The 22,352-nt window shown below is 33.1% G+C and overlaps 1 protein-coding gene across 2 annotated transcripts; it reads right to left on the reverse strand.

Moving 5' to 3' along the window:
• Window positions 1–11,940: 11,940 nt before the first annotated feature.
• Window positions 11,941–16,420, reverse strand: LOC126692873 (probable protein kinase At2g41970). Of its 2 annotated transcripts, none has more exons than XM_050388674.1 (8): window positions 15,792–16,420; window positions 15,252–15,417; window positions 14,156–14,412; window positions 13,930–14,056; window positions 13,563–13,836; window positions 13,103–13,235; window positions 12,909–12,995; window positions 11,941–12,439 (listed from the first exon to the last, which is right to left on the reverse strand). In XM_050388674.1, exons 2-8 carry the CDS (start codon window positions 15,343–15,345, stop codon window positions 12,314–12,316), a joined length of 1,098 nt encoding a protein of 365 aa, XP_050244631.1. In that variant the 5' UTR covers window positions 15,346–15,417; window positions 15,792–16,420; the 3' UTR covers window positions 11,941–12,313. The 2 variants fall into 2 exon arrangements, with proteins under 2 accessions (XP_050244631.1, XP_050244630.1); XM_050388673.1 differs by having other exon boundaries at window positions 15,252–15,423.
• Window positions 16,421–22,352: the final 5,932 nt, after the last annotated feature.

Here is a 22,352-nt window from a genome sequence, read left to right on the forward strand (position 1 = left end):
ATGCTTGGATCCTGAAGAAGCAACGTATGTGTTGCAAGAGATCCATGAAGGCGTATTTTCATATTGAGATTGCACATAATTTTGTAGATCGTAAGAAAAATGCTTGCATCATGAACTGAAGCAGAGATACAAATTAAAGAAAACAAATACTCAAAATTTTCCTGACAACTTTTTCCTCACAAAACAAGCATATTAGTATGGTCATTCATTGGCAAATTCTTGGTATGTTTCTATATATGAGTAGCCAAGTGGCCATTTCACCATTTACTGCCGCATTAAGCAAAAACTTGGGAACGATCAATCCCATGAACCATCAAATTCATTTGGTGCATGTGGCCAAAACTTGGAGGTGGTGGAAATTCTAAATAATCTAGGTATCCATCATTTAGTTAGCACTTTGAAACTACTTTTATTGCTTCTAAAAGACAAAAATTTACCTTTGGCACTTATAAACCAGTATTTTAGTTCTAAGGATGCAATTTCTTATTTGCAAAGATTGAATACAATACAATATAAGTGAATTAATAGAAATGCAAGAACAAAAAAGAATCATGTAATTAAATTTATGTCATGAGTTAAATAGGCATCAAAACAACATTCCTACAACAACCAAATTGGTGAATGACAACATCCAACATTACATGCTAGGCTATTTATATGATCGCAGCATACATTTTTACACCCATCTCCCTTTGTCCTTTCAGCTTAGTTTTTCTCCAAACAATCTTAATTCTAACTTCCTCATTTGTTCACCTCTTCATACTTGGTAATAAAACAAAAATTCCTATTTATCAAAAAATATAAAACAAAAATTCCACAACAAAGAACTTTGATATTCAATTTAATTTGTAATAACCAAGTAAGGAAAGAGGAAGGTTTATAAAAACAAAAAACCTCAAAATTTCTTAAGAGTTATGAGAGTCATATCAAGAGCTAGACAACATAAACAACAACAACAACAACAACAACAAAAAATTCTATATGTTTAGTTCTAGTAGCTCAACTATTGTATTGACAATGTTACTAATTCACTACATGTTGTATATATAGGTATATCCATGAATAGGTTGTAATAATGATATAAGGATGGAGAGTATTTATTTGTCAAATGAATAAAGTGAAAATTCAAGTTCTGGAATTTTCTAAGTGAAAATTTGAAATTCAGTATGTTAGATCGATTGAAATTTTTGTTCGACCGATTGAAGTGTTGAAGAAAATTATCCTAGAGTTTTTGCCTGGTTCAATTGATACTCAATTCCTATTCGATCAATCAAAAAGGGCTTTTGATCGATACTCGATTCCTCTTGATCGATCGAGACTTGTGAAAACTGAATTTCTACAGAATTTTTTGATAACTGTTCTGAACGTTTGAAAATGTTTCAAGTTTTGTAAACAATTTTATGAAACATTTTAACTCTCCATACGTACCTTTTGAAGGGTTATAACCCTATGGATATAAATAGAAGTTTATGTTCACTTGAAAAATAGTAAGTTAAAAGTTAAAACAAATCCTATGGGTATTCTCCAAAATTGCTATTTGCAGAACCCAATAAACTTGGTTGTATCCTAGGGACAAGTTTGTAGAAACCCTTTAGCAACTTGCGTATAGGGACAAATATCATCTAAGAATAACATTCAATTGTGCCTCTAAGTCAATCATTAATTTCTATTTACTTGATCTGTTCATTTTGTTCTTTCATTATTACTCCTTGATTTGGTGAAATCCCCAACACTACATTGTAAGCATTAACAACACTAAACACAACTGTAACAGATATAAAATACTCAAAAAAAAAAATTAATCTCATTTCAAGCACTAAATGGAGATCTGACAGGGATATAACAAGAAAAACTTCAACAACAACAAAAAAAAGACATACTTGATTAGTTGGGATACTCACTCTTTAGCGCATGCGCATAACAATCAAACTCAACTGTGAATGGTTAGAGAGAAAAAGTATTTTTTGCAAAAACCAGTCCTAATTAACCAACCATACTACAACAATAGTAAAAAATAATAATTAGCAAAATGGCAATCTGTAATTATGCAAAATCAATTCAAGCATCAAAAGCTTAAACAAGTAGAGTTAGCCACATAAAAAAAAATTAAAAAAAAAAAAACCCACAATCGCAATCGCAGCAGTATAAATACTTATAGGTAGTGCTTCAAAAAAAAATGTAGGAAATTCATGAAATGTTAAATTGTATAAACAAACACAGCAAAATCTCCTAGATTTAAACAAAGTTTGGATGATCTAATTAAATAATTATTTGAATTTTGTATTTAATTAAAAAATAAAGGAGATGATAATCATCCAAAAGGGAAATTCCTAAAAAATCAAATCATATAAACAAACACAACAAAATCTCCCAAAAATCATATGAGTATTTAAACGAAGCTTGAAGGAGCAAATTAAATAATTACTTCAAAATAGAGCACAGATTCAACCTTACAAATCAACAATCAACAAGTATAGAGAATTTTCCAATTTCACAATCAACAATCAACAATGAGCATTTCATAAGAGAGAGAAGAACCTGTAATCAAACTAGAGGAATCAATGGTGTTGGAGCCGAGATGAGAGGAGACCTTCGATTTTTGAGTTTTCTAAGAAATGTGTGAAAGGAAAATCAAAGAAATGTGGTGAAAGTCGACAATAAAGTGGGAGAAAACAAAGAAACAAAAAAATTCAAAGGAGAAATTAGGGTTTTTGATTAGGCAATACCAATTTTTATCAATGTGATTGGGAGATGAAGAAAACACTCCATGACCGAGAGAGACGAAGTCACGAAGAGAACACCAAGCTTAGACTGAGAGAGACGAAGAGAAACAAATGAAGAAATCACGAACTTGAGCTTGAATGCTATGTGATTTCCATGATTGCCGAGCTTAGATTTGTGAAATTTGGGGAAAATGAGTGAGTGAGAAAGAGTGCTTCTTAGAGAAAAATGAGGGTTTGATAGAGAGCTTGTGATATATGAGAGACTGAGGGTGTTTGGATTGGGTGAAAGTTGAGTTATATAACTCAGTTTTCATTACCCATAATCTAAAACATGTGAGACCCACAGAAAAATTGTTGTTTGGCAAGATTTTTGAATCTTGTTCTCATCACTCAAAACTCAAAAAACTAAGTTAGAGTGATGAGAATTGGAAACAAATTTTTTGTGTTTTCATATTTCCAAGTTATGAATTACATGGCATTTTAGTAAATACATAACAATAATGGGACCCACCTAAAGTCTTGTCATATTAATTCTCTTTCTTTTTTCTTTTTTTTTATTTCTTTCTTCTTTTCTGCTTGAGAATAAATTGGGTCAGGAGCTAGTGTAAAATGTGTGTTTTACACCAACCAATCATGACCCACCACGTCAACAAAACAACTTATTTTCAATACACTCAAAACACAAAACTATAACCCAATTAAGTGCCCGTTTGTTTCCACATTTTGAGCCCAAAAAGGGCTTTTTGAAAAAAGCCAAACCTAAATTTGTGTTTGGTTAAGCCCAAAAACGTGGACAAACGCGGAAATTTTTATGGACCTCTGAGGGTCCATAAATGAAAACGCGCAGTGCGCGTTTTGGATGGGTTACCGTTGCTACGGTAGAATTACGGAAATACCCATTCAATTAGAACAACAACTCTTTCAGAAACAGCAGATCAAGAACAGAACAGAAAAAAAAAAAGAAAAAAAAATAGAACAACAACTCTTTCGGATCAACAGCAGATCAACAACAAAAACAAGAAGATTAGAACAACAGCAGATGAAGACCCTCTGGCGGATCAAGAAGACTGACGAAAAAAAAAGGGGGGGGGAGAGATTTACCGACCATCCAATCTTCCCGATCATCCAAGAACAAGAAAAAAAAATAGAAAAAGAAGAAGGAGAGCTGGTTCCTTCGTTCGTTTTGAAGTGCTAAGAGGAAAAAACAAAAAAGAAGAAGGAGAGCTATCTGTGGACTGTTCTGGACTGAAGTGCTAAGAGGAAAAAAAAAAAAAGAGAGAGTTGTGGAATGTTTTGGACTGTGCTGGTATGGTAGGAATAAAAGAGGAAAGAAGGAAAAAACAAAAGAAGGAAAAAACAAAAGAAAAGAGTGTGGGTACGTGGGTGGAGGAGAAAAAAAGAGGGGAAAAAAAAAAAGGGGGAAGGAGAGCCCACGTGTGTGGAGAGAAAAAAAGAGAGAAAAAAAAATTATTTCACAATATTTTCACAATAAATCCTAAGGTAGGTTATTATTAGCTAATATTAGTGAGAAAAAAAAAATTTTAGAAAGAGAAAAAAATAATTTTAATAGTATGTTAAAATTAAAATTAGTATCAATTTTTATCACAATATTTTCACAATACTTTCATAATAAATCTTAAGTGGTAGGTTATTATTAGCTAATATTGGTGAGAAAAAAATAATTTTTTTAGAAAGAGAAAAATTGATTTAAGTATGATGAAGTATTTGATTTAAGTATGAAACAAACTCACATAAACAAAAAAAAAAAGTATGAAATAAATTCTCTTATATATACATTGTCATTTTTTGTAATTTATCCCTCAAACTGCCACTTTTATAAGTGCTAGCCAAACACTCAGCTTTTTCATTATGTACTTTTTAACAGTTTTTACCAAACACTCAGCTTTTTGAAACTCCACTTTTTCATTATGCACTTTTAACAAAACTCCACTTTTTCATTATGCACTTTTACAAAAAGCTGAACCAAACTCACCCTAAAACCCATCAGCCCCTTTCAAACACACAACACAACAACACGTTCAGACTTCGAACCTGGAACACGACAAAACTTAAATCTCATCTCCTCCTCCTCACACCAGAGCTCCACCCCGTCACATATGTCTCCACCCATGTTGTTTCTAGAGCTGGCGAAATCTGTTAGAGCCATCGCAAGTATCTGTTGGTCCCTTATTTGGTCCAAGTTCTAGAATCAGTTTAGGGATTGATTAAAACCCATCAAAATACCAAAATATAACAAAACCCATGGTGATTGTCGTCCAAAAAACACCCCAAATTCATCAATATTTCGAAATTAAAATTGGGGTAAACCACCAAATCATAAGAGAACAAACCTTGAGATTGTGAGCCTAGACTTTCGACATCTTCTGCAGGCTCCAGCAACAACTCCAGTGATGACTGTGGTGGCATGGAGCTCCGATGTGAGGACGAGGATATTTTAATTTTATGCTTAGGTTTGCCGTGTTCCAAGTATGAAGTCTAAACATGTTGTTGTTTTGTGTTTGAAAGGGGCTGATGGGTTTTAATTGGGTTATAGTTTTGTGTTTTGAGTGAATTGAAAATAAGTAGTTTTGCTGACGTGGCAGGTCAGGATTGGCTGGCACAAAACACACCTTTTATGCCAACTCCTGACCCAATTTATTCTCTTTCTTCTTTAGGTCACCGGCCTTTTTTCTTTTTTTTTTTTTTTCACTCCAGCGTCATTCTTCTTTTCTCTTTTCTTTCTTTGTTTCTTCGCAGTTGCTTCTTCTTCTTCTTTTTTCTTCTTTCTCTTTCTCTCTTTCTTTCTTTCTTTTTTTTCATCTCTTCACACCAAATTTTTTCATTCTTTTTTCTTGATGGGTTTTTTGCTTTGATTTTCGGACTAGATTATTAAAGTGTTTTTTGGGTATTTTTTGGATTTGTGATGTTTGTGCTATTTTCTGGGTTTATGACATGAGATTAGAGCTTCAAATATCAACACCAAACCCTTAAAACTAAGATCTTTTGGCTTCATTTTCTAGGTTTATTTTATGAGATCAAAATTTTTTTTTTCACTTTGCATTCTTCTTTTATCTTTAGGTTGTAGCCGTTGTGCATTTTGTTGAGCATTAATTTCTATAAGTCCCACAACTTTATTTAAAATTGAGTTTTTGAATTGAAATACCCACCAAGAATTTCCAGCCAAACACACTACCAATAGAGTTATGAGAAAATTGAGTTAGAGATATGAGAATTAGATAATGAGTTTGAGTGATGAAATATGAAAATTGAGTTAGCACCAAATTAAACAGGCCCTAGTTCGAGCTTGTTTGGTTGGGGTACTTTTTGTTTTCATTTCTAAAAATTGTGTCCCACCTGTCAAAATGTTGTTTGGACATTGTTTTTAGTTTTCAGAAAAACTGAAACCCAAAAACACTATGGAGAACACAAAATAGGAAACAATTAAATTTTCTCTTTTGCTTTAGAAAAATGCGACATTAACAGAATGCAATGAAAGGAAAACATCCCAAGTAAGCTTTGTAAATGAAATAGAGCAATCCAGCTACGAAATCATTAAATTCTAAGGAGTATTATATAAGAAAAATGCTATAGATACTGCATATTATACTACATATCCTTTATAAACAGATGTGGAATGTGATTAATTAATTTAAAAAACATAATATGTGATTAATGGATTTAAAAAACATAATAAATGAATGTTTGGATTTTTTTGTAAATTTTTTAGAAGGATTTCTTTTTTCTTTTTTAATTAGTGATGGATTAGTTTTTAAAGTTGTGTAATAAAATCTGTAATATTTCCAACATCACTTGTTATATAAAGCTTGTACTACAAAAAAGGGAAAGGACAATATTTAATTCAAAAATAAATTAAGAGGGAGGAAAGCTCACAAATTCAAGGTCAATACCTCTAGAAGCTCACCATCATAATACTGGCACAATGTGAAGTTTTTTTTTTTTTTTTTTTTTTTTTTTGGAGATAGTTACAATATGGCTATTAATTCCGTAACTTGAACCCTTACCTCCTAAATTCTCAAACACTTTATGTATTGGAAGATGCCAATTAAGCTACAAGGCTTTGGCTAGTGTGGAATTCTTGAGTGGATGCAACTGCATGATTTTGAGAGACTTCTTTAATGAAAATTTTTAAGAAATGACATAATAGTATTGTTATTATACAAATGATTTTTTTTCCACTTATTTTCATTCCATCCTTCTTATCATTCAACAAGGGAAAATAAAATTTTTATTTCTTTTATATTTTATCAATTTCATTCTTTTAAGATTTTCTTTTAGCTAAATGAATCCATTCTTTGATCAACTGTCAAACAAAAATGTAAGGGCCTGGCCATTATTGATGTAATTGAGGTTATTATATAGGTCCATTGCCGAAATTCATCAATCTTGGGCCAGGAAAAGCCCATCCATAAGCTTGGAACAGAATTTAGAATATATACTAGATTCACATCCGATGTTACATGATGCAGTTATATACTGGACCACTGGCCCATCTAAATAAAAAATCTAAGAAATTTTCAAATAACCCTTATGTGTTTTTTAGAAACATCACTAAAATTCCTCTAATTACTCAAGAGCCAAAAAAAAATCAGCCTAAAGTACACGAAGAATGTCTGGTGGTACATCAAAAGATAATTTTGCTCATCTAGTTAGGGGTGGCAATTCGTGTTCGTGTGTTGGGTTCGTGTTGTGTCAACTCATGAGTATTCAACAATATAGGTCAACACTAACCCGACATGTTTATTAAACAGGTTAAGATTCTTCAACCCTAACACGACTCATTTATTAAACGGGTCAGTCCTGTCGACCTATTTATCAAATTTTATCAAAATGAAAAAAAAAAAAAATTATGAAAAAAACAAACAAACAAATATTTTTAATATAAAATTCAGAACTAACGAGTAATTGTATCACAAATAATCATTTAAAACTAAAGCATATCACAATATCACAAATAATCAATCACAATATGTCGAAGAAAATAAACCACAACAACTAATAAGTTTATATACCTAGAGTTTGAAGGGTATATTGGTAAAATGTCATTTAATTAAATGGATCAAATAGGTCAAACGGGTTCTATATATTCAACACTAACCCAACCCGTTTATTAAACGAATCAGCCGTGTCAACCCAAATATAACACGAACCCTGAAAACTCGAAAATGTGTTAAAACACAAGAGCTGTTTAGACCCCCAAATTAAATATTACGGCTCGATTGATTTTACTCTAACTTATACAAAATGCAGAAAAGAGTAAATGCGAGCGGATAAACAAACAAACTACTCTAACCCATAATCATTATAACACAGTAGTAAAATGAAAGGTAAAAGAGTAGGGAAGAAGAATGCAAACACAAGTTAAAACGCCGATATGTTATCGAAGAGGAAACCGAAGTACTCAATGTAAAACCTCTCCGCTGCCCTCCAAGCGGTAATCAATCCACTAGACAATCAGTTGGGATACACGAATAGCAAAAAACCCTCCAAGCCTAGTCTAACCAATGCACCTAAGCCTTCCAAGCTCGTACTCCAACAAGGCTTCTCGGAACCGTGTCTTGTCTAGCTTTCCGAATCCTACAATACGCCCGATTGCATCCGCCAAAGCCTGGCTTCTTCCAATGCTTCCCAATAGCACCAAAACCTCACTTGACACTCTGAAAGGGTGTGGTAAGTGTTTAGGCTATCAACCTCTCAATGGTATGGAAATGGAGAGGCAGGAGTTAAGGAAAATCCACAAGTAATTGTATAGTGTGGGTATAACAATCTCTAACTCTCAATGTTTGTGGCTAGGGTTTTCTCTCAGAAGCACTCCTCAACATATGTAGGTAATGGGGGTATATATAGTGTAGATAAGGATAGAGTGTATCAGAAATGACAATCTGGCAAAACAGAATGTTTCGCGGGTGTCTCGTGAGAAGGCCTTACCTGCGAGACACTCGCGAAAACTAGCTGTCTCCATCCTATCCTGACTCTTCGCATTCCAGTCATGTGCATGGCACATGCATCACTTCACGGGAAGCTTACTAGCGAGCTACCCACGAAAATAGCTTTAGTCTTCAATTGCCTTGAGTCTTCACACTTTCTCTCTCTTACACACAACCCTTACAAATAAATCACACATGAAATACAAGGTACATAAGATTGAACATAATTATAATCAAATTTGGCACGGAATAAAAGCCAACAAAAACATAGTTGTAAATTACAACTTTACAAACTCGTTAAGTCTCAACCCATAACCTGTTAATTTCATGTCGTGTCGTGTCAGGTTCACAGATCGTGTCCAATTTTTCCACCCCTACATCTAGTTAAAGAAATTTTCAAATAATCTTGTTGAACAAGATGAATGATAAATTTTCAAATAATATTTGATTTCTGGCAAGCCTTATTGTCCAGGCTAGCAAATATTGAGAGGGTAGCCCCCAAGAACTGGTTGTTTTAAGGTGTTGGAACATGTTCAGGCGAGCAAATGTTCTCCAACTGCAAAATTTTTATATAATGCCAATGATTGAAATTCCTTGATGCTATTTCTTAACATTATCATTTTAACTGTTTATTAAAAAAAAGAGTCAATGTAATTAAGAAATCCAAGAAAATGTAGGAATTCTTCTTCATATTACTTCCATTATGGACAATACTTAATATGAATAAAATCCATGTTTATACAAACTCAAGATACTTGCATTAAAATTTGAATAGAATGGTCTCAAACTTGCAAACGATTTGATGTCTTTGCAATTACTTCAATGAAAAACATTACAACTCTTAAGCTTAGATTTTTATAAATCCATAAAACAATGAATACTTTAAATTTTAATGAATTCAGTTTAAATCCTTCATTGTGCTTAAACTCTCTTCTATTATCTTTATCTAACTCAATTCAATTTTTATAAAGATGTACTAGTACATTGATTCCATATTTCCTAGCTGGTGAAACCTTTAACTTTCTAAGAAGTTGACTTCAGAACAATTTATTTGATTGCTTGCAATTGTGATGAATGGTGCAGGGGTGAAACGTGTATCTTGGATTTACTGAAGAAACTCTAGAAGCAAGATCGTCATTGTCGATGCTAAGTTTTTATGACACTTGTATTTCATTTCTATCCCATACACGTGTCCAATCCTAGTTGGAACTTTGCTTCCAAAAAAAATCCTAGTTGGAGAACTATTCAATTTATTTATTGATATAATATAGAAATTCTACTCTAGTATAATCTAAGTGAATATATGTGCGAAGCTCCTATTTAGAGACTTAAACTCCAAGTCTCCGACCCTTACCCCCCATACTGCACAAGCATTTATACTTATGAAGTGACCAACGCACCAAGGGTGCACGATAGTACTGTTCAATTTATTGAAAATTATTAGAACTATTACATCAATGCAAAAATTAATACAGCTGGTCTGGCTGCTACTATTGTTAAAGATAAATTCAGTTGGTGGATAGACCCAGTTGATGCAATTATAATTGGGGTTTACATAACCTCAAAATGGTCTTAAACTGTGATGAGATATGCAGGTTTCCTCTTGTAAGGTTGAATTTTATCAACCATCTTGTTGGTTTTATTCCGTGCTAAATTTGCTTGTATTTTAGCAATTAGTAATCCTGCATTTAGGTGGGAATCATGTAAAGGTAGTGAGTGAGAGAGTGTGAAGAAATGTTCAAATTGTGCAAGGATGCAGAGACTTGCGGCTGGACTCGCGGGTGACTCGCGACTAGCAAGCCACCAAAGTTGGCACACGTGTGGAGCATGCAGGGGAGCTGAAGAGTCATGCCAGCTGTTGCACTACAGGACAAAAGTCCCAGGCTGGCCAGGCCATTAGCTCGCAGCTTGAACTCGCGACTCAGTCCAATCGCGAGGTCAAGTTGCCAGACCACCCTATTTGGAAAAAACTGACTTTTCACATTCCTTCTCACCCTACTATATATATACCCTTATATCCACGATATTGAGAGAGCTTCTAGAGAGAATTTTAAGTGAGAAACCCTTGAGAAAAACAAAATTGATTCATCCACAATCTTCACATAGAGACTCTTCAAATTCCTCTACTCTCTTCCTCTCCATTGTCAAATCCTTGTACATTACCAAAACCTTTTCTCACCATACCCATATCTGTAAGAAGGCCATTTAGTGTTTGGGAAGCAGTTAAGAAGGGACCAATTTCATATTGGTAGATGCTATGGTCAAATAGCGGAATCCAATAAGCTAAAGAAGAAATAGGTTCGACGTAACCTCGTTGGAGTAGAAGCTTAGAGGGCTTAGGTATATTGGGTAGATTAAACTTGGAGGGTCTTCTGCTGTTCATGTATCCCAACTACATTTTTTAGTGGATTGTTTACCGCTTGGAGGCGGCGGAGAGATTTTACGCCAAGGGCTTTGGTTTCCTCTTCGATAACACATCGAGTGTTGTCCTTGTGTTTGCATCTCTCTTCCCTTAATCTTTTCCATTTAATTTCTGCTATGGATGTGATTTTATTTGGTTTAGATTGTTTATCAATTCTGTTTTAACCTTATGTTCATATTCCGCACATTAATTGTTTGACATTAAGCTTGAATTGGTAATTTGTAAATTGGGAGTCTAAACGTTCATAGTGTTTTTTACACTAATTGAACTCTCTCTCTCTCTCTCTCTCTCTCTCTCTCTCTCTCTCTCTCTCTCTCTCTCTCTCTCTCTCTCTCTCTCCTAAACATAAATATGCTACTAATACTATTCTCATTTGATGCCGACAATTTTTAATGGAAATAAAGATATTTGATGTTAATACCATCAATACACACTATTGAATACATTGTTAGATTTTTCCTTCTTTGATTATCCATGTGGAGTTTCCCTGGGACATGAAATTCCCCTCAAACTGTGACAACTCAATTGTTGAATAGGGCTAGTGATAACTTAATTTTTAAGACACGAATTCACGTCTTTTGTGCCATTGATCAATATATTGACTGTACGCAAAAGAAAAATTCATCATTTTTTTTTCTTTTTGGTCTCTATTTCTACCCATTTGTCCACCTCATTGACACATTGGACACCTATAATATCGTTTTGACATGTTTGGAGGTGCCAATGTGTCACCCACTGCTATTGCAGCCTGCCACATCAGGGGTGACAATTGCCTATGTGTATCATTCTTTCAATCGGAGCCTTAAATCAAGACAATTTTTTCCCTTTCAATCAACATAAAGAGTTACAATGATCTAACTAGGACTTGAGAAGTTTCCCTTCCATAATTGGAATTGAGTAATGAATACTTGTACAGTTGTACATCCCACAGAAACAAATGGGAAAAAACCACCAGCTGCTCAAACGTTCATATGATCTGTTTGAAGTACTCTAGTCATTGATTCTCATACATGGGAAACAAATATGAGCTATAGTCCTTGTACGTGCATTACACACTAAGGTGTAAGTACATTACGCTTTTAATTTCACAGGATCTTAAGCAGAACATAATTCTTCTGTGCTTAATTCAGTGAATTGTAGAATAATGAAAATACAATTACAAGAAAGAGGGGAAAAGTTACAAATTAAAGAAGACAGGTTTCTCTGATTCTGTGGTAATTATTCTACGCACGGGAGTCTGGGCCTGCTGGTCTTGAGTTAAGAAGTGGCTGGAGAGCCTTCACAACAATTGTCATATTTGGCCGGAAGTCTGCCTCATACTGAACACAAAGTGCTGCAACTGCTGCCAACTGTGACAATCACATGAAAGCAAGGTAAGAACGTTAACGCTTTTCTGAAAAACAAAGCACCTTGAACTTTTGCTTAAAAATATGCCTCAAGCACATCAGTTGGTTGAATTTAACGTTTGAAAGTAACATGAATGCAACATGAAAGCAACATATGTTACATATCTCATATACAATCAACAAAACAGTTAGAGATTATTCAAGACTATATCAAGATGAACTAAAATGGAAAAGGTACTTCTGAATACAGGCAAGTCTGTCTGCGTTTCAAGATCAACTAAAGATTGCAATTGCAGTGGCTGTAATTAAAAGGGAAGTTGTTTTGATGTTTCTGCTAACTATCCGGCCAAACTTTTGACATGATATCCTAGGAGGGGAGGTTATCCTAATAGTAAGTCAATACACATTTCACATCCTTAAAATACTTGTACGTTGTAAAACAATAATGTTAAAAGAGGATAACGAAGAAAACCTTAGCAATTGCCTTTGGTGGGTAGTCATTGTTCAGCTTAGGATCAACACATTGCTTCACTTTGTCCTCACTCAATCTTGGAGTTGCCTGTAGAATTAGAACACCCATCACAGATGTATATAGGGGTGGCAAAAGCAACTGAAATCAAAATTTGGTAGACAATGATACATAGACCAAACTAGCAGGAAACATACCCAAGTAACAAGACTCTGCTGCCCTTTGGGCATTGTATGGTCTACTGGCTTTCGGCCTGTCAAGAGCTCTAGAAGAACAACTCCAAAGCTATAAACATCACTTTTCTGAGTTATCTGCCCTGTCATGGCATACCTGAATAGAAAACACTAATGTTTATTTAAAAATAAAAATAAAAAAAAGGAAAGGCAGAATAAAGTGTCTTTCACTAGGGACACATAAGAAGAGCTAAGAGCAAAAATAAATGTAGGGAACTTGTAGTCTACACATAATTGGTCCGTTCAGTTCATTCAAGAAATGTTTTAATACAACCCAGATAAAGGTAACAGCTTTTCATATATTCAGGCAAATCTGTTCATCTTTTCGTATTCAACAGGAGACTTTTAAAGGAATTTAATAGTATTTACATTAGGGTAATAAAATCAATACAGAAGCTTAAATTAGAGTAAAGCTAAAGCTTACTCTGGCGCATGGTAGCCAAATGTTCCCAAGACTCTAGTTGAATGCAGCCGAGCTGCTGTATCAGAAGACTGATTTGACAAGTTAAAATCGGCAATTTTGGTCTGAAAGTCATCAAACAGTAGGACATTGCTGGATCTGATATCGCGATGAACTATAGGAGGCTGCACCTTTTCGTGCAGAAACTCAAGGCCTTTAGCTGCCCCATAGGCAATCTTAACTCTCTGGTTCCAGCTTAGAGCTGGACCTGGTTCAGCACCTTGTACACCTTTCCTTCCTGCATTAGTAAACAAATTTTGAATCAAACAACATGTGAACCAAGGAAAATGGAAAAAAAAAATAATAATAATAATAATAGAAGTGGGCGTACCATGTAATATGTCATGTAAAGAACCCATTGTTGCAAACTGATATATCAAGATTCGGTTATTTGCTTCCAAACAATACCCCATCAACTCAACAAAATGCTCATGCTTAAGCCTCGAAACTGTTGATAACTGCATGAACCGTGATAGCAGCCAAAGAGATTGCATCAGAATTAAGTGCCAAACACATTGCCGTCACCAAAAAAAAAATAGAATGTCCTAAAACCTCACCTGAGCTGCAAAATCAGTATCTGGCTCTTGTGATGAACTGGTATCCAGCCTCTTTATAGCTGCAGCCTGACCATTACTTAATTTTGCATAGAATACCCGGCCATAAGAACCTTCACCTATTAAAGCTTTTGAACCAAAATTACCAGTCAACCTATATAACTCATCCAACGATAGTGCTGGTATTTCTATGGGTAATACTTGCTGTGGAGCTCCAGTTCTAACCATGTTGGAACCCCTTGGCTCTCCTCTCCCGCTGCCTGTAATTCACAGAACACAATATTTCATCATCATTCAAATATCTGAAAAACTAAGGCCATTTACCAAAATACATGCACACACAGAAAACGTATCTAATGTGTAATTTGATTGTTATCCACGATAGAGATCCAAATAAGAATCACATGCTGCCTACATTACTAATAAGTTTGTAAAGTAAACATCAAGAAAAAAAAAATCCATAGGAAAGTCCAGAGTTCTAAACTTCGTATACATTGTCCTCTTTTTTTTCTTTTTTCTTTTTTTTGGCAATGAAATAGTACATAATTGTGTGAAGCATATTCATCATAGAGCATATTAGCTAGTATAACTTATGTATAAAATAAATTTAGGCTAAAATATAATTTTGGTCCCCTAAACTTTAAAAAGTTAATTTTCCATCCTTAAACTATTGAAATGTTACAATTTTCAATTAAAAATGTTTGTTTTTCATCTCTAAAGTCTAAACTATTGTAAAAGGTTCTGTCTTTGTACCAAAACTATTGTAAAAATCTATTTACAAAGTTGAGGGATGAAAAGATGAACTTCTTAAAGTTTATGAATGAAAACCAAAATCATGCAAACTTTAGGGATAAAAACAATATTTTAGCCTAAAATATATATGCTTTAGCTAAAGAAATATAAAATAAGAAACAAAAATTTTCGTCTTGATGCCTCTACAGCAAAGTAGAAATCATTCGGACATTTTTCTTTGTTGTGTAATGCAATTTTATCCTTTTGTACTAACATGGATCATAAAATTGTAATCAAACAAGCCAATGAAATGAAATTTGAGAAAATAACACTAAATAGAGCTTGAAAAGGGGCTGAAGTATGTTACCTCCACCATACATATTTCCCCCTCTAGGTGGTGCAGTATATTGGTGAGCTGGTGGACCATGGCTTTCTTCCTCTGCACCTCCGCAGCAGAACATAATTCAACTCTTGAATGCAGCAATCTCAAAAACCCATGCAAAGACAATGTACGTGGATTTCCAGTATCAAAACTGTTCCTATCAAAACCCATATATCAAATCATGACTCTAATATATTAAAATGGAAAAAATTATTTAAAAAAAAAAATGAAAACGAAAATTAGTGAAAACTCACAAACAAATAAATGGAGATCAGTTTGGTTGCCAAGAAAGTCCATTAAAAAAAAAAAAAAAAACTTGTAAAAGAAATTCAATCAATTACATTTTTCTCTAATTTTCAAAGGCTCCCCTGCTCTGTTTTAATCTCAAAGCATCAATATAAGGAAATTTCATAATGACAAAAATACTAAACATTGCCAATGTACAAACCATATGAAAATTAAAAAACATTCATGTAGATCAACATTTATAAAAAAATAACGAAAACAAAAAGAATAAGCCTTTACCTGGGATCCAAAGACCAGACAAGAGGCAAGACACATAAAACTAAATTGAGAGAAAGAGGAAGAGAATTAATTGTTATTTAATAATGGGAAATGCAGAAGAAGAAGAATCAAGAATGAACAGAGAAAAGAGATCTGGAAACAGAGGAAGCAAAAAAATGATCTGTGAACATCGTCTCCCTCTGATTGGTCTATGTTTTGGGGGGCAGAGGCAGATGATTCTCTGATCCGCGGGAAACTCGGTTTGGAGACTTAAACTGCCATAACTAACCTTTTTAGAACCTCCAATCTTACGTTAAAGTACCCCCCACGTTGCACGTCCTATCCTATGACACCAACTTTTACTATTTTATAATTTATTTATATGTTATATCTTACGAATAATTTTTATGCTCATACACATAGTTCATTGAATGAAAAATTGTCAGCACACATTCTTTCTAGTACAGTGAGGTTCTAGTAGTTCATATTCGTTTTTCTCGTTTTGGTTGCTGGTTATTTTGTTGCACCTAAATTAGCTTTCATGCAATACGTTTGTAAACCATGTCAACCTTTTCAAAAAACCAAAAAACAAAAACAAACAATATCAACCTTATGTTATGTATGTACCCACGAGAATGTTACAGCTAGGTTCCATTCAGAAGGTGCAAGGGTATGCACGTGGCAAGCTACCATTATTAAAATAAAAATACATATATTACAGTTTACATTTCTCCAATACGTAGGATGCAAATTTTATTTTTATTATTATTATTTTTATTTTATTTTTATACAAGACAGTGGTGATGCCACGTTGAACTCAGGGTGTTCCCAGGAACACCCTGAACTGAATTTTTTTTTTTTTTATATATATAATAATTAAATTTTGTTTTTATTTGTTTACCCTTTAAAAAAAATTAGGAACACCCTTAATCAAAATTAGGAACACTCTCAAATAAATTAAAAAAAAAATTTATTTGGTCTACTTTCAAGCAAAAAAAAAAAAAAAAAAAAAAACCCAGCCCATTCTTTGACCCATAAACAATTTTGAAAAAAAAAAAAAAACTCAAATCCCTTGTAAATTAGGACTCCAAAATCCGAATAAATACACAAAAACACAACCCAAACTTCCTAACCTCAAAGATCCACACTTCAGGAGGCTCACTGCCATTTGTATAAAAAAAAAAAAAAAAAAAATTGTTTTTACGCCGCTAGCTGCAACCGAGCAAGTGGCCATGATAGCCACCAACAAATTAGCCCCACTCGACATTTACGCCACCTCCACAGCTTCGCCTCCGTTGCAATCTTTGGTCTGGTATGAGTTTCTCACTCTCTCTATCTATGTTCTGTTGTCTGCATCTCTAAAGTAAAGTAGTTTTTTCTCTTTTTTGGACTTAACACACTACAATGGCCAAATGGCCATAAAATCCTAACTATCTAGTTAGTAGTTCTAGTTACCAAACTATATTATTTACTAGCATCTCGAGTCTAAAAGACTCGATTTTGGCCTATAAATCAAGCATCATAGACTCGATTTCCATGCTCTAATTACATCGGATGTGGCATCTTTTTCTACGTGGACCACATGGAAATCGAGTCTCTAAGACTCGATTTCTAACCCTTATAAATAAGAACAAATCACAGGAAACACCAGAACATCAGAGAAAAACCCAGAGAAAAAAAAAAGAAAACCAGAAACAGAAAGAGAGAAGATCGAGATCGGAGACCCATGCTCGCGCGAGCCCCATGCCGCGTGCCTCTGATACGCAGGCCGGCGCGAGCCCCAGGCCGCGCTGGTGAGGTTTAGGCCGCGCTGAGGTTCTCTCCCTCTGAGCTCTTTCTCTCCCTTTGATCTGAGTATCTAGGATTGGGATGGATGTGTTTGGAGTTTCTTAAATTTGTTTTGGGTATTTCGACTTGTACATTAGACTTAAAATTTAAAAAAAAAAAAAAAAAAAAATTGGGTTAGAAATCGAGTCTTAGAGACTCGATTTCCAGGTACACACCACATGGAAAAAAATGTCACATCAGATGTGAACAACCCATGAAAATCGAGTCTCAAAGACTCGATTTATAGGCCCTAAATCGAGTCTTTTAGACTCGAGGTGCAAGTAAAAAATATAGTTTAGTAACTAGAACTACTAACTAGATAGTTAGGATTTTATGGCCATTTGGCCATTTTGGCCCACTACAAGTCTACAATTCAATAAATATTTGTACTTTAAGTTTGAAAAGGCAAGACACCACCACCGATGACACTTCATTGCACAACACAAAAACACTTAATGGTTTCCAGCTAAGCAACAATCTAATTCAAACCAAAAATTAAATAATAAAAAACCTAAAGCAACCACAGATTGTTTCGTACGGCAGCCTAGTTAACACTTAAATTAAATTTATTATTTAATTTGATAAAAGTAAAATTTTAAATTATTTGTTTAATTAATAGTAGTGGCTTGGATAATTAAACTAAATTAAATTATTGTTTTTAGACTTGTAAGTTTCATAACAAGATGGACAATGAGTTTTTGAGTAAGTGATTTCTAAAGAATTTAGTTCAAAATCAATTATAAATGATTTTAATGTCATGAAAGATGACACATCTTTATTAAGTTATAGTTAATTTGTCAAATAAAGAATGTTTTCAATCATTATTTTTATTAATACTTAAGAATTTTATTGTGTCTACCTTGCCTCTCAAATAATGAATTTTTCATACCCTTTATATGACACTTCCTCAAATAAAGAATTTTATTATAAAAAAAATGTTTACTCATACCCTTTAAATCACACTTCTTCAAATTCCCTTTTATAAGCGTGGAGAAAGAGAATATAGACAAAAGAGAGAAAACACAAGGTTTATGTGATTTGGCCTAATGGCCTACATCCACAAAGAGTAATCCTTAACAGATACATCTTCACTATATTATCAATTTACGTAGGGCACGTTTGGTAGTTTATAATGATGATTACATAAGAGTATGAATTGATATTATAATGAATACAATATGTTGTAATGTAATACTTATTACTGTTCATTTGTTTGGTGACAATACAAGAATAGAACTCTGAAGACAATGAAATGATTAAATCAAATTGTCTAAATTCTAACATTAGAATAAAACTTAACATGATTCTCAAAAAAAAGAATAAAACTTAAGATATATTTTAGGAAATATCTTACTCATATAATTATTTCTTAAAAAATAATGTTTTTTAAATTTGAAAGACTGACTAGTCATTTTTTTATGACTTTTTATTTTTATAATTGTTATGTGCATATAGAAAGTTTGTTTATTTGGAAATATATTAATTCTAAAAATTAATATACCAACTAAGAAATAGCAATTATAACCCTTTTAAAGAGGAATAATTATTCCTCATTTTAAAAAATAACTATTCATAAAGAATGACTATTTCCCGTATTAAAAATATAATGAAATTACTGAATAACTAAATCGTAAGAATAACTATTATATTATAGGGTACGTTTGGTACACTGAATGTAGATTACATTAGGAATAGTAATCTTTATTACTGGGAATAGAAGACATTGTAATGGAATAACTATTACTATTCATAAGTTTGGTTGTTACATATGGAAAGCTTGTAAAAGATGATGTATAAGGAAACTTTATATTTTTGGAAATATATTAATTTTAAAACCTATTATATATACTAAGTAATAGCTATTACATCCATTTTAAAGAAGAATAACTATTCTTCAATTTAAAGAATAGTCATTCCAACGTAATAACTAATCCATGTAATAAAGATGCAACCAAATGACCGAATTGTTATTACACATGAATAACTATTCCATTACAGGAGTTATTACAACATACCAAACGGCAAACATACCCTAAGTTACAATGAACCCTAAGTAGGGTTTATATAGAGAGAGATAACTAGGGTTAAGCATACATGGGCTAACAATAGAATTGGGCCTACACAATACCTCTAACATATGTTAAATGGGCTTGGATCATGCTTAAAATAATAAAATAAAATATAGTAGGTTTAATTGGGTTGGAGGACGAGTTTCCACGGGCCTTTGGCAATTGTGATTCACGCAAAGTGAACATGACAAGCTCTCCAAACGTGAGTTCAGTTGCTATCGCAATATTTCGCTTGTCATATTCGCTTATTAACATGTATGTCCAAGTTGAAGCACAAGACAAGATATATCAAGGATTGCTTGATGAACTAGCACATCAAGGTTGCCAATTGTTGAGGGATCATATTGCATGCAACGTTAGATGAGTACCATGAAGATCATGATGAGGTGGTCAATACAATTTTGAGGGAGTCCATGGAGGCTTATGAGGTGAAACCTGTCACGATAACCAAATCATCCATTGACTACTGAGGCATTAGAGAAGGTTCGGCTCAGGGACAGAGAGAAGAATTTTTAAATATTGATTTAGTCAATATTACATAATTTTACACATTTATTTTAATTATTTTTGTATTAAATAACTATTAAATTAATTATGATGTTATCGCGGTTCGACTATAGTTCGACTTTAAAAACCTTAAACCTCTCTATGCTCCAATTCTTTGAAGTTTGAACGATATGGATTTCAAAACCATGATGCAAACGTATTAGTAGAATTTTTTTCTCAAAATTTCAGTATCCTCATGTTCTAGTTTTTTTTTTTTTCTTCTTCTTAATAAAATGATTAATGTTAAAAAAATTAAATCACCAAAAAGATACTAGGAGACTAAAATCTTATTATCCATTTAACTATAAAAACATACAGTAAAAGAAAGTACTAAGTGCTTGACATTTAACAATCCAGGAGAGATGTATAAGTAGATGTAGTAGAGCTAACAAATGATAGAACATTATCTGTTGTGAACATTCAATTTGTTAAGGAGAGAAGGATGGTGGATGACGATAGGTTCAAGTAGATCGCAAATAATTAGGTGAGCAAAGATACATGGGGTATAATTGAAGAGGAGAAATTAAATCACCCTTGTCCTTCATATAGCAAAAGAAGAAATAAATTACTCCCATCCAGGGGCAGCTCTACACTTTGCTCAGGGGGTTCAAATGAACCCCTTGACTTCAAAAAAAAAAATTATATATATTTTTGTTAGTTTAATACATTAATTTTTTTCTTAAAAATATTTTTGCATACCTTGACTTAAATCTTATACACTACACGCTTACTGTAAGTATTTCTGACTCTAAGGGTCCATTTGGTTGGAGGGGTGAAAAAGTGAGAGAATAGAAAATGGTGAGAGAATGAAAAAATGGGAGGATAGAAAAAATTTTAATTTCCCCCATTTTTGTTTGGTTGGAAGTGGAAAAGTAGAGTGATGAAAAAAGTGAGTTTATATAAATTTACTCATAAATCATTGTTAACAAATGATGGCCAATTAAAACAAAAAAGTGACAAACAACCAAAAAAAAAAGCAATCACCCAATTTATTAAAAAATAAAAATCATGTCCCAAAAAAAAAAATCATGTCTAGTTAAACAAAAGAAAAAAAAATTATCACACCCACAGCCCAGAAAAAAAAAAAAAAAAAAAAAAAAAAAAAAAAAAAAAAAAGAGGTAACATGCCCACCCACAGCCCAGGAAATCAAAAAAAAAAAAAAAAAAAAAAAAAGTAACGGGACATGGCCATTTTTATCCATTAAGCAGTCTCATTTTCTTCATTCAGTTTCCTCTCTATTTTGGGGAGAAAACACCCGAGTCCTACCATTTATTTTCCTTCCTCCCCACTTTACCAAACACACTCAAAATAGTTTTCCTTCACATTTTTTCTTCAAAGTTATCATGTTATAATAACTTTTTGTCGTAAAGTTAGAAAAAATCAAGAAAAAAATTGCAAAGTTAGTAATTATTTAAGTATTTGATTGGTTAAGTAAACATGTAGTGAATTACAGAGTATTTTATATATGAATGAGTGTGGTTGTGTGCATCAATAATTAATATAGAGCTAATGAGTTGAGTTTAGTCATTTAGTTTAAAATATTCTTATAAAAACAATGACAAATATATAATAATAACCGCATAAAAATAAAAGTTTAAATAAACTTAACAAAATAAAATGGTCATGGCTATCCACATTAGCAATAAATACTCATAATGAACTATCGTTTAACAATTCAAAATTTGAAAACTTGTAGAAGGAAATTGTAAAAATTTATGTTTCTTTTTGTCGATAACTCGATATATTTAAGTTCTCTTTTTATTAAATTTTTTTAATTTAAATTTCTTAATGACCCCCCTAAAAAAAATTTCTGGAGCTGCCATTGCTCCCATCCATCCTATGGACGAGGATAGTCAGAATTAAAGGAGCTTCCCCTAAATGACACGAGTAGCAGCTCACTTGATAGACAAACAAAAACGTAACAGATGGACCAATGGGCAGAAGAACATTAAATCCTATAACGTTCTAGCATTTATTCTCAATAGAAACAAGACCATTAAGGTCAACATTTATCTCCATAATGAGGGGCAAAGACCTAAAAAAAGGCACAAAGAACCAAACAAAGGTACGCAACTCTTGTGCAACATATGCACTACAATTCTCCAGCCAAATAATAATTCCTCCGTACAGTTAAGCTCT

The sequence above is a fragment of the Quercus robur genome, chromosome 7, assembly GCF_932294415.1.
Source record: "Quercus robur chromosome 7, dhQueRobu3.1, whole genome shotgun sequence".
Taxonomy (NCBI): domain Eukaryota; kingdom Viridiplantae; phylum Streptophyta; class Magnoliopsida; order Fagales; family Fagaceae; genus Quercus; species Quercus robur.

Coding starts and splice junctions, on each gene's coding strand:
- LOC126692873 (XM_050388674.1), bottom strand. CDS start 15,345: ATGTTCTGCTGCGGAGGTGCAGAGGAAGAAAGCCATGGTCCACCAGCT. Junction 14,413..15,251: donor GGGAAATATGTATGGTGGAG/GTAACATACTTC, acceptor TGTGAATTACAG/GCAGCGGGAGAGGAGAGCCA. Junction 13,236..13,562: donor TTTGGCTACCATGCGCCAGA/GTAAGCTTTAGC, acceptor TTTTCTATTCAG/GTATGCCATGACAGGGCAGA.